The sequence below is a fragment of the Sus scrofa genome, chromosome X (assembly GCF_000003025.6).
Source record: "Sus scrofa isolate TJ Tabasco breed Duroc chromosome X, Sscrofa11.1, whole genome shotgun sequence".
Taxonomy (NCBI): Eukaryota; Metazoa; Chordata; class Mammalia; order Artiodactyla; family Suidae; genus Sus; species Sus scrofa.
Window position 1 is genome coordinate 57,694,208 of NC_010461.5, and position 13,179 is coordinate 57,707,386.

Consider the following 13,179-nt stretch of genomic DNA (forward strand, 5'->3'; position numbering starts at 1 on the left):
CACCTTAACTGAAACGACTTTAATTTGAAACTGCCATGACACTGAGGCGGGGGAGGGGCAAAACAAGAGGGAGAGGAAGCTCTGGCTGAGGCAGAACAAGAGGGACCGAGCTTGGCCACAGCACCTCCCGGGCCCCAAAGGCACCAGCCGCTCCTCTTGCATGAAGATGCAGGGCTCAACCTGTGAAACAGCAGAGTCAGGGAAGAGCCTCAAGCCAGGGCCGGCCCACAGTCCCGCTCCACAGCCAGAGCTGTGGGAAGGGGTATGGTGTGTGTAACACTCACTTCAAAGGGTCTGGAACATGTCAGCCAGGTACCGCATGGCGGCTGCAATGGGGAGAGGCATAAGCAGGCGCTCCAGACATACGGATGGAGAAGCCCACCCAGGTCCCCGTGGGCAACTTCCTAGCCCTGCAATCTGAAACCCCCTCTAGTCCTGATGCAAAGAGCCCTGGGCCTGAGCACTCCCCCACCACCCGAATGACATGTGGAAATGTTTCCTAAAGGGAAACAAAATGTGCCAGCAGCTCTCAACCTTTGGGGCATGCCAGAACCACTCAGAACTTGTCACACACACAAACAGTCAAGGAAGAACCTTAGAGGCCATACCGAGCAGCAGCCACAGGGAAAAATCAACGGGGCACCTCTAAACATCCTAACAGAAGTTGTTCTCCAGGACTTACTCTGGTTTGCAAAGTGTCCTTGCAGTTCTTTTTTTTTTTTTTTTTTTTTTTTTGTCCCCCCCGCTCTTTGCACACATACCTAGTTGTACATGCACAGCGGGCTCCAGGGCCAGGCCTCTAGGTTCTCCTCCCCCAGGAATGTTGGTCTCTGCAGGGCCGCCTGCACCTGCGGCCCACCCCCACCCCACCGGCCCACCCAGGTTCTGCACTAGGACACCGCCCTCTGTCCCTGGTTCCTCATACCAAGCTGCTCCTTCAGGTCGTCGATTTCTCTCTGTAGCAGGAGGCACTAGGCCCACAGACACCAGAGGAAGAGAAAGGATTAGTACACTCTGGCCTCCTCACTCCTTCCCCTGCCCTCGGACCCTACATCCCAAGGCCAGGCGGCTAGACCGGCAAGAGCACCTCCGTGGAAAGGGGGCACGCCGCTCCCTGGGATGTGGATGGGAGCGGGGAGGGGTCCCCACATATGTCCGTGTAACCCGGACCCAGATCCCACCATCTAGTTGGGGTCTGCATTTCCAGGAGCCCTCTGGCATTACCCGAGGACAGCCCTGTGCCCCTGGCGGCTGCTGCTGCCTTTCACGTCTTGGGGGATGGTCAAGGGTTTCCAGGTCACCTGAGGGGGAAAGGACACACAATCCAGCTTGCCAGGCTCCCAGTGGGGGCGGCGGGGGGAGGGAAGGGTCCAGCGGGGCCTAAGGGGAGGTGAGGCAGCACCACCCTCTGGGGGCAACAAGCTGCCCCTGCTCTGCCCGGCAGCTCCAACCTTCCCCCTGGGCTTGCCCGCTCCCCTGTTCCCCAGGGGCAGCTGTTTCTTCCCCCACCCAACCCCCACCCCCGCCCCGACCAGACCGTGGTGTCTAAAGACAGTGGCCCTGGGTCCAACCCTTCCGGAGCTGTGGCCACCGCCAGCACCTGGGAGAGCGCTGTGGGCGAAAGGGACTGAACAGAAAAGACCATTCTGCTGCAAGTAGCTGTTTGGGGCACTGCCACCAGTCGCCCTTGCGGTGCAAACCCCACCCAGAGGATGATGTGGCTCAAGGCCAGCCCTGTCGAAGCTCTGTCTCCTGTGGGAGAAGCGGACTGGGGGCAAGGCTGAGCTCCCAGCGGAGACAGAGCCGAGGTCTCTCTCCTCCTCTCCTCTCCCTTCCCAGCGTTTCACACCCACCAGGCTCACCTGAGGGTGCAGGCCCTCTGGCCATGACGGCTACCTGGTTCAGGGCCGAGGGCTCTGAGTCTCCTGCAACGTGGGGGGCTCTGGTGCTGAGGTCGCCGCTGCTGGGATACCCATGATGCAGGTACGGACAAGATGGCCCTGGCCTGTGTGTCGGAAGCTGAAACAAAACTCTCTCACCCATTTGGACTGAGGGGGCCTGCGTGTCCATGGCTCTGTGTGCCTGTGTGAGCACGTGTGTTTCGGGGCTGGGCTGAGAGGCAGGGAATGGAGAGAGGCTGATCTCATTCGCACCTTCTCCCTCAGTCAGCCCCAGGCCGGCAGGCAGGGCTGAGCTGGGGACAAGTGTGGGGCACTGAGAAGGCCCACGCCCCCTCCAGGAAGGCTCGGGGAACAGCTAGGAAGCAGGAATCAGGAGGCCCTTGAGTCCAAACATTGAAGCTTTGCAGGCCAAATGCTGAAGGTGTCCCCAGATCCAGTTCAGCTCCCAGCCCCTCCTTCTTCCATCCCAGCCCCTGCCTGGGGCAGGAGGTGGGACATGGGCCCAGGGTGCAGAGCCCTGCCCTGCTCACTCAAAGTGCTCCCTTCATGTGTGTCCCTAGTCGGACGACCCCCATCTGGCATCCTAATGACCCAATGACCCAGGGGTGCCCGCTGAAGACCCCCGAGGGATAGACAGAGGGAGCAGGGGGAAAGAGGAAGAGCGGCCTGGGGGCGGCGGGGAGGGTCGGGGCAGGGTCGGAGCATGGCCTACTCACTTGGCCCCTTGCGACCTGGTCTCCGTCTGGGTCGTTATCTTCTCCAGCCACCACCAGCTCGGACTCCCTTGCCCTCCTGGCGGCGGGTTTCTTCCCAGCGCCCGCGTGCTTGGACTGCTTGGTTCCGGAAGGGACCAAGGAATACTTCCTGGACCTCCCAAGCAGCGGAACACCAGCGATCGGGGGGAAGGTGGCCGGTTCCAGGGGAGCTGCCGAGACTCGCTGCCCCCAGGGAGGGAAGGTTCTCCCCAGGGCGAGGGCGGAGGCTCCCCCGAGGGGTTTCTTCTCCTGGGCCCCCTTCTTCCTAGGAGTGGCCCTGGGCAGGCCGCCCGCAGCAGCAGCCGCCGCAGCAGCTGCAGCCGCAGCCGCAGCCGCAGCCGCAGCCACAGCAGCCCCCGGGTAGCTGGGCCTGCTTCCCTCCTTCCCCCAGAGGATGCTTTGCATTTTCTTAGGGGAAGAGATGTCCGGCTCTCCGACGCCCTGCCTTTCCACAACCGAAGTGAACCCTCGCAGAGCAGGGGCCAGGAAAGCGCCTGGCACGTGGAGGAAATTCTCCCTGACTTGGAAGTGCGGGAGTGTGAACCCGGGAGCCTCGGGGCTGCAGGGCTGGGCCTGGCCTCCTCCCCTGGGGTAAATGCTCACCCTCATCAGCTGTATCTCACCGAACTCGTCGGAGGACTCGGGGTCGGAAGGCAGCCCGACCGGGCCTTCCGCGGGGGGCCGCTGGCGACTGGCAGCCAAGGGCAACCTACTCTTAGTGCCTCTCTTCCGGTTCGGCCAGGCCCAGCCCGCCTCGGGCCCACCGAGGTGGAGACAGCGGGCCAGAGCCTGCTGCGCTTCTCCACAGCCCTGGGCGGACGCGCCTCCACTGCCGGCACCCGCCTCGAGGCCGGCCCACACGGCTGACACTTCGGCGGCGGCGGCGGGGGCGCAGCTCTCGGGGGACGGGGATCTGCGGACGCCCAGCACGTCCAGGTCGGCCAGCTGCCGCAGGATGGCCGCCGCAGACTCGTTGGCCAGATCCAGGGCGACGCCCTTGTCGTCGGCCGGGGAGCCAGGTCGGCCTTCGCGGCCCCAGAGCACCAGCCCTCCCGCCTCCAGCTCCTCCGTCTCTGACTCGAAGCCCTTGGGGTCCCGGAAGCCGCCCCCGCCCTCGCCCTCGCCGCTCTGTGGTGGCCCCGCGTCGGGGCCTGGGCCTGGTCCCCGCTGGGCTCCGGGGCCCGCGGGGCGGACGCCAGCCGGCTCCCCACCCTCCGGGCCGAAACCCGCTCCCCAAACAGACACCTCATCCGGGGAGCTCATGTCGGACTTAGGCGGCCCGGGTTTCGGGGCGATGATCGGTCGCCCCGGAGCAGTCACCGCCGTGTCGCGTCGCGGTCGGGGTAACGGTCGCGGTCGGGATCTTCAGCCACGGGAGGCTTCAGCCACCACAGGCGTCACCCGCGCTCGCCTCAAAAGACGCCCGGCTTCTCTTCGCGCCTTCGACGACGCCGGTCTCGGGGCCTCCTCATTGGTCCGGACCTAGCCAACCAGCGCGCGCCCTGTTGGCCCGCCCCTCGAGGCCCAACCAATGGGGTCGAGGGTCTCTGGTTTGCTGCCAGGCGGGTGCCGGGGGCTCTGTGCAGTTGGCCAGCTGGCTGTGGATGGGAGCGGGTGACCTCAAGGTGACAGTGCTGCTTTCAGGCCCCTCCTCCTACCTTCTCCTGTCCCGCCTCCCCTTTCCAGTTAGAGTCTCAGCCCCGAGTCTGAGCGAGCCTCCGTTTCCCATCTATAAAGGGGGTGGGCCGAGGGGCGTTTGGTTTCCTGGGTGGTGAGAATGAAACTTCAGGATGGTGGGCCTGGGCTTGGGGAACAGGCTGGGCTTGGTTCTGCTCTCTCAGCCCCCAGCCCTGAACTCGGAGGTAATTCAAAGAAGAAGGAATAGCAGTGGCCAGTAGACACTCCAGAAGATGCTCACCATCACCGATCCTGGAGATACGAACTAAAACCACGAAGTGGTTTTCACACACAGCTTTGCAACCTTCGAAGAGCTTAACTGCTCTGAGGGTGGGGGAGGTTAGGAGCAAAGCCCTGTGGCGGTGGTGCAAAGGAGCCACTGGGGAGGCTAATTTGGCAGAATCCATGAAAAGCAACTTATACAGCACGGACTATGGGGCTGGCACTCTTCTAAGAGTGCCTAACTAGTGATGCGCCCTCACGACCTTCCTAGGACCATGTTGCCAGCAATTGCGGGCCTCTTAGAGTTGAGGAAACAGGTGCTGAGAGGTTCAGCCACTGGCCCAAGGTCCCTGGGCTCGTCGGGATCGGTGGCAGGATTGAAACTGGGCAGTCTGGCTCCAGAGTCTTGGCTTGGAGCCGAAGATCTTAAACCGAACGAGACGCTTATTCTCTCTGTCCGGTCCATCTTCTGGAGACGCACGACGGTCCCCGTGTGTACAAGGACACACGCACAAGGGTTTTGCTGATGGAGAAAACTGGGAACACTCCAGGTTCCCCTCAGTAAGGAGTCGGATGAATGCCACGTGGTGTGAGCGCCCTGTGGAGTAAAGCCTGGCGGTGCAAAGGAATGCATCAGACCCTGTTCACAGATTTCAGAACCCTCCTCCTGACTGTATACTGCAAGTTGGAGAAGGCTAGAGTTCGGTACACATTTGTGTATTAAAACACACACTCACATGCCCGTTGATCTTACCTAATATTGGAGAATTCATATGGGTGTATGCACATGTATGTGTTCATGGTCTGAAGGGCACACTACCAATGCACACCAGTGGTGGTGGCGGTAGGTGTGGACCACCAGGTGTCTCTCAATTTTTCCTCCTGCTGGTGTTTCCTAGCTTCCCTGAGCTGAGCAGTGCTCATATCTGGGGAGTGAGAAACATCCCTTGGTTTCTATAAGGTCCTTGGGTGTTAGAATTTCCCTTGTCTGCTAACCCAACCCCTACTCCAACAGCCCTCCATTCCCTCCATACCTTCCTGCCCTTCCCATTCACACTCCTCTGTCTTCAGTCACCTCTCCCTCCTGCATCCTGCTGTGGCTGATCTCCAGGGTTGGCCTGGGGTGTTTGAACTCCTCTTGCCTGTGAAACCAAAAGGCAGGCCCAATTTCTCTGGGTGTGTCCCTGAGAAGCTGGCCATGCTGGAGATATTTACAGAGCAGGGGAGATGGGGTGTGCTGTAAATCTGCAATCCTTCTCCTCAAGCATGCCCTCCCCAGTCCCCGCCTGTGTGTGGATACTGCCCTTTAACACTTCTCCCTGGACTTTTAAAGTCATGGCCTGCTATTTCAGACTTGCTAAAATGGATAAGGAAGGATATAGCAAAATCTGCTGTATCCATCACTGTCCTAGGAAACATTACCTGTGGATCCTGTGGAAGGCTCTGTAGTCCTCTCACCACTTCCTGTCTCTTCCTCCCTTCTGCCCTTCCTACCACCCCCATAGAGAGGATCCTAGAACTTCTTCTCACCTTCTCTACTCCCTTCATCCCTGTGGCTCTCCTACCTTCTCTTCCCTGCATCGTGTCACTAATCTCTGTTTACCCTCATCTCTCCACTCTCAGCGGGATCTGACTTATTTCTTGGCTTGAGGTGAGAGTCAGTGTCAGATGTTCCTTGGCCTTCCCAAGGTGGTAGCTTTTATCCTACAGACCAATAACCAAAAGTAGACGTCATTGCTCCAACTGCAAGGGTATTACTTAGAATGATCCACTTGGGAACTGGGGAAATGACTATTGTGTTGGTCCAGCGATCTAGTCAGCTCACCGTGAACTGGCCTCTATCCCCAATTCCTTGTACTGCCAGCGCCTCATAAGCCCCTCTCCAACGGGGCCCCATGGTGACACTTTGCATCTCTGGGATCAATGTCAGTTCAGATCCTTTGCCCAGCATTAGTGGAAATGTCTGGGTATTCATCTAGCCCCATTGTACAGTCACCTGAGAAGTGGTAGTCATTCTATTTCAGGAAGGACATAGGGTTCATGAGGGTACATAAACCTAGTGTCTTTTTTTTTTTTTCCTCTGGATACTTCCTCCTCAGGACTCCTCCACCCCTTCAGTCAGTGGGCCCAGTCTTTGAGTTGTGTCAAGGCCAGAAACTGAGCAAGAGATTGTGGCTTTTAAGCAGGACTACTGCCCTCCTTCTCTTGTGTTCTTCTCTTGTTCTCTCTGTAGTTGCCCCTACGGAGTCATACTGTGTGAATCATTTCCTCAGCTTTTGCCAGTCAAGCAAGCACTCTTTACTGCCCCTCTGACCTTGCTGGTTGTTACTGGAAATGTGGTCTGCTGGCATCTCTTGGTTAAGAGCCGCCCTCTGCCCCCTATTATGTGGGAATTCCATCGTTCCCATGGATAGTAATGAGCCCAGGCTGGGACTACTTTCCTTCCATCATCTGCATTGGCCTGCAGAGGGAAGCAACCACTGAAACTACTTTGCGATGCTGGGGCCCCTCCCACCAGAACGTTCCTGATGGCTTTGGTGAGTAGTGTGACCTTCTCTTAGCCCTACACTGGGCATCACCATCAGGCCACATGACTGGCCTCACATTTTCTATTCATTCCAGCATGCCTGCATCTCTCAGTCATTTTGTTCCTTCCTCTACCATCTGCCAGTCCAAGGTAGCCATTTCCACTTCTCTCCATGTGGGCCATCACTTTCTTAAAGCTTTTTTTTTTTTTTTCTTTTTAGGGCTGCACCTGTGGCATATGGAGGTTCTCAGGCTAGGGGTCAAATCAGAGCTACAGCTGCTGGCCTACACCACAGTCACAGCAACACAGGATCCGAGCCATGTCTGCAACCTACACCACAGCTCACGGCAACATCAAATCTTTAACCCACTGAGCAAGGACGGGGATTGAATCTGAAACCTCATGGTTCCTGGGTGGATTCATTTCTGCTGCACCGTGATGGGAACTCCTCTTAAAGTTTTTTTTTTTTTTTTTTTTTTTTTTTTGTCTTTTCTAGGGCCGCTCCTGTGGCATATGGAGGTTCCCAGGCTAGGGGTAGAATCAGAACTGTAGCCACCAGCCTACGCCAGGGCCACAGCAATGTGGGATCTGAGCCACATCTGCAACCTACACCACAGCTCACGGAAACGCTGGATCCTTAACCCACTGAGCAAGGCCAGGGATCGAACCAGCAACCTCATGGTTCCTAGTCAGATTCGTTAACCACTGAGCCACGATAGGAACTCCTCCTCTTAAAGTTTTTAAGGTCCAGTCTGGCAGTGAATTTCCTCCATCTCCTGGAGTTCCTTGCCAGTGTGTTAAGTCCCATGACATGAGAAAGTGCCCCCACTCAGCTGAACTTGCGTATCCAGCCTTATAGTTCAGTCCCCTTGATCCAGCACCCTCAAAATCCAATCCCAGGATATTGTCCTGCTCCTGCCAGTAAAGGCTGGCTGTTACTTGCAGCTCCCTTTGTATATAATTTCCTTTTTCCATTTTTAGGCTTGGCATATCCCTAGGGAGTTTCTAGAGAGGAGATGGGGTTTTCCCCTGGGAGAGGCATCTGTGGCTTTGTGGGGGAGAAGATTCTGTAGCATCTTCCAGCACAGGGCACATACTAATTCTTCCTAGGGAAGGAAGGCCATCCTGCAACTCTGAGGCTTCAACCCATAGGCTCTGGAATCAGATGGCATTGGAACATATCTATTTAACTCGAAAATTGGAGTCCTGGAAGAATAGAGGAAAAAAAAAAAGACATGAGAAACCTATAAAACTCCTAACAAAATAAAACTTAAATCTGTCCATATTATGAATGCACTGAACACTCAAGTCAAAAGGTATTGATTGTCAACCTGCTATAAGAATCAGATTCAAGTTTATGCTCTTCATGGGGATATACTTTAGAATTAATGACAATTGTTTGAGACTAAAGGAAAAAATATACTAGAATTAAGCCACCAAAGTGTCCTGCTGTGGCTATAACGATTTCAGAGAAAGAAGACTTTTAAGACAGAAAGTGTTACTAGAGCCAAAATTAGGCCTTTTATAGTGATAAAAAGATCCACTGACCAGGGAGATGGGGCAATTTTAAGCTGTATGCACATAACAACAGAGCCTCAAAATATATACAACAAAATTTGATGAAATTTAAGGGAGAAATAGAAGGTTCAACAATAATATCTGGAAGCTTTAATATTCCACTCTCAGTAACTGACAGAAGATTAGAAAGGGTATAGAAGACTTGAACAGCAGTCTGTATTAACTTGAGATAATTGACATCTATAAAACACTCCATTCAACAATAATGGAATACACACTCTTTTCAAGTCCACATAGATCATTTTCCAGGATAGAATATATTGAAGGCCATGAAACTAGTCTCAATAACTTCTAAAGGATCTAAATTCTACAAAAGCGTTAGCTCTGTGGTGGTAGAGGCACGTGAGAGACAATAGCACCGCTTAAGAAGGCTTCAAGGAAAGTAAATATCTCGGGGATCAGCCAGCTTTCTGTTAAGCAAGGAGAGGAACATCTAGAGAAGATTATTGGGGTACTTGCTGATTCTGGAGTATCTTCCCTATCATATACTGGCCTTGCTTCCCATTTGCCTGAGAATATAGCATAACCAAAAGAAATCTACCCTCCTTCCACAGAAACATTTTCCTCTTTTTGGGATCATTCATATGAGCATAGTCATGTAATTTCTCCTAAATTAAAAACCCTTTTCTGGAGCTCCTAGGTAGTGCAGCAGGTTAAGGATCTTGTGTTGTCACTGCCATGGCTTGGGTCACTGCTGTGGCGCAGGTTCAATACCTGGCCCCAGAAATTTCCACATGCCTTGGGTGCAGCCAACAACAACAACAACAACAACAACAACAAAACACAAACAAAAAACCCACCCCAAATCTCTTCTGATCCCACTTTCCTTTGAGCTATCTCACATTTCTCTGCTCAGCTTTATTGGAAAACTCCTTTAAAAGAGTTGTGTATACTCAGTGTATCAAGTTCCTCTCCTCCAATTCACTTTACCCCCCCCTTTTTTTTCTATTTAACAAATCTTTATTGAATGCTTACCGTGTGCTAGGTACTGTTCTAAGATCTGAGACTATATTAGTGAACAAGATAGATAAATTCCTGTCCTAAAGGAAATTACCTTTCTGTCATAGGCCTATCAGCTATATTTTCCAAACCTTCAAATATTTCACTCCTTTGTTCTTGGAGATCACTTTCCCAGATAGTACTCCAATTTTTATTGGTTTCTAAACGTGCTACATTGACCTAGAATATTCCTTTGCCAAGGTCCTAAGTGGAATCTTATGCTTACTGGAAACTCCTCCCCCCCTTTGAAATCTTACTACAATGTTTTTGACGGGACACATCTTCCAGGAACTTTCTGAGAAAAGGTACATGGGAGATTATTTCTTTCTTTCTTTTTGTCTTTTGTCCTCTTAGGGCCACACCCGCAGCATATGGAGATTCCCAGGCTAGGGGTTGAATTGGAGCTATAGCCTCAGCTTCCAGCCTACACCACAGCCACAGCAACGTGAGATCCAAGCCGCATCTGCAACCTACACCACAGCTCACGGCAACGCCAGATCCTTAACCCACTGAGCGAGGTCAGGGATCAAACCCATATCCTCATGGATACTAGTTGGATTTGTTTCCACTGTGCCACAATGGGAACTCCATATTTGAAACCGTTATAGTGAAATTATTTATTTTTATTTTCAGTACCATGGACTTTAATAAATTTGTGTAACCATTACCACAATCAGGGTATAAAACATTTTCATCACCCCCCCATATCTCCCTCATTTTGCCCCTTTGTTCTCAAACCATCTCCCCCATCCCAGATCTTTGATAACTAGTGATCTATTTCCTATCCTTATGGTTTTACCTTTCCCAGAATGTTAAACAAATATAATTATACCTTTTGAGACTGGTTTCTTTATTTAGCATAATGTGCTTGTGATTCGTCCAAGCTATGGATATATTTGTTGTATATTCCCCATGGCTTTGCCAGAGGCCATTCCATCCATTCATTCATCTGTTGGAAGACACCTTGATTGCTATGAACATTATGCACAGGTTTTTTGGTAAAGAAGTTTACATTCCGCTAGGGCAAGGACCCAAGAGTGAGACTGCTGCCTCACATGATAAGTACATGTTTACCCTTTAAAGAAATGGCCAACTGTTTTCCAGAGTGACTGTACCATTCTGCATTTCCTCCATCAATATATGAGCTTTCCATTTGCTTCAGATTCTCACCAGGACGTGGTAGTGTCAGTATTTTTTATTTCGGCTCTTCTAATAGGTGTGTAATGGTATCTCATAGTGGTTTAATTTGCATTTTCCTAATGGTTAATGATGTTAAACATTATTTCCAGTGTTTATTTGCCATTCTTATATCCTCTTTGGTGAATTGTATGTTCAATTCCTTTGCCTGCTCTTTAATTGAGATTTTCACTTTCTTGTTGAGTTTTGAGTATTTTTCGTATATTCTGTGTGTTCTGGATCTTAGTTGGATGTATAATTTACAAATACTCGTTTGTGGTATGTATCTGTCTTTTTATTCTCTTAATAAGGTCTTTCTCAGAATAAGAGCTTTTGATGAGGTCAAAATTAACACCTCTTTTCTTTATGATTTATTATTGTTCATGTTTTTGGTGTCATGCCTAAGAATTCTTTGTCTATCTGAAGGTCGTGTTTTCTCCTAAAATATTTTAGCTTTATCTTTTACATTTAGATATATAACCCTTTTTCCTTTAAGTTTTATTGAGATATAATTGACATAAATCTCTGTATAAGTTTAAGAAATATATATAATATATGTATAAATATAATGATTTCACTTAGATACATCCTGTAATGATTACTGCAGTAAGTTTAGTAAACATCCATCATCTCATATAGATACCAAAAAAAAAAAAAAAAAAGGAAATGGAAAAAATTCTTTCCTTGGATGAGAACTCTTAAGATTTGCTCTCTTAACTCTCATATAAAACATATAGCAATGTTAATTATATTAATCATTTGCATATTACATCCTTAGTACTTCTTTATAACTGGAATTTTTAAAGTTTGACTATCTTTATCTCATCCCCTCCGCTTCCACCACCACCTCCTCTGATAACCACAAATCTGATCTCTTTTTCTATGAGTTTGTGTTTGAAGTATAATTGACCTACAACAGTAGGTTAGTTCCTGGTGCACAATATAGTGATTCAATATTTCTATACATTTCAAAATGATCACCACAATAAGTCTACCATCTGTCACAATATAAAGATATACATATTTACTGACTATATTCCTCATGCTGTACATTTCATACTCATGATTCATTCATTTATTTATTTAGCTTTTTTTTTTAGGGCTGCACCTGTGATGTATGGAAGTTTCCAGGCTAGGGATCAAATCAGAGCTACAGCTGCCAGCCTATGCCATAGCCACAGCAACGCCAGATCCGAGCCACATCTGTGACTTACACTGCAGCTTGTGGCAACACTAGATCCTTAACCCACTGAACATAGACAGGGATCAAACCCACATCCTCATGGATATAGTCGGGTTCTTAACCTGCTGAGCCACAATGGGAACTCTCCATAACTCATTTATTTTGTAACTGGAAGTTTGTACCACTTAATCTCCCTCACTTATTTCTCTCATCCCTTCCCCTATCCTCCATTCCCTGTTTGCTCTTTGTATATATGACTCTGTTTCTGTTTTTTTATGTTTCTTCGTTTGTTTTGTTTTTTAGATTCCACATATGAGTGAAATAACATTGCATTTTAATTTCTCTGTCTCATTTATTTCACTTAATATAAAACCATCCAGGTCAATTTATGATGTTGCAAATGGCAAGATATCATTCTTTTTCATGGCTGAGTAATATTCTATCATAAGTATATACCACTATTCTTTATCCCTTCATCTATTGATGGGCACCTAGGTTGTTTCCACATCTCAGTTATTGTAAATAATGTTGCAGTAAACATAGGGGTTAATATATCTTTTTGAATTAGAATTTTTCTCCTTTGAATAAATAGCTAAGAGTGGAACTTCTGGATCATATGATAGTTTTTATTTTTAATTTTTAAAGAAACCTCCAAACTGTTTTTCATAGTGGCTGCACCAATTTACATTCCCAGCAACAGTGCACAAGGATTCTTTTTTCTCCACATTCTTGCCAACACTTGTTATTTATTGTATTTTTTTATTTTAATGATTTTGATGACTATCTTTAGTGCTATGTTTGGATTCCTATCTCTTTTCTTGTATATCTATATAGATACAGATTTTTTTTGGTTTGTGGTTATTATAAGGCTTATATATAGCAATATTTACAAGTTGTCAATCTCTGAGTTTGAATGCATTTTAACAACCCTGCAGTTTTACTCCCCTCCCCATGTTCAATGTTTTTGACATGATATTTTACATATTTTTCTTTTGTATATCCATTAACTACTTATTGCAGTTATAGATAATTTTATTACTTTTGTTTTTAACCTCCTACTAGTTTTATAAATGATTGAGCTACTACTCTTACTGTATATTTGCCTTTACTAATGACTTTTTTTAACTTTTGTAATTTTCATATTTTTAGTTGTGACTTTTT

At 49.4% G+C, this 13,179-nt stretch overlaps 1 protein-coding gene across 1 annotated transcript; it reads right to left on the reverse strand.

The window, feature by feature from the left end:
* Positions 1 to 4,107, reverse strand: LOC110257738 (uncharacterized protein CXorf49 homolog). The gene is made up of 6 exons (XM_021080154.1): positions 2,618 to 4,107; positions 1,863 to 2,019; positions 1,225 to 1,301; positions 926 to 971; positions 285 to 326; positions 1 to 180 (listed from the first exon to the last, which is right to left on the reverse strand). The coding sequence occupies exons 1-5, from the start codon at positions 3,917 to 3,919 to the stop codon at positions 286 to 288; spliced, it is 1,623 nt and encodes a 540-aa protein (XP_020935813.1). The 5' UTR covers positions 3,920 to 4,107; the 3' UTR covers positions 1 to 180; position 285.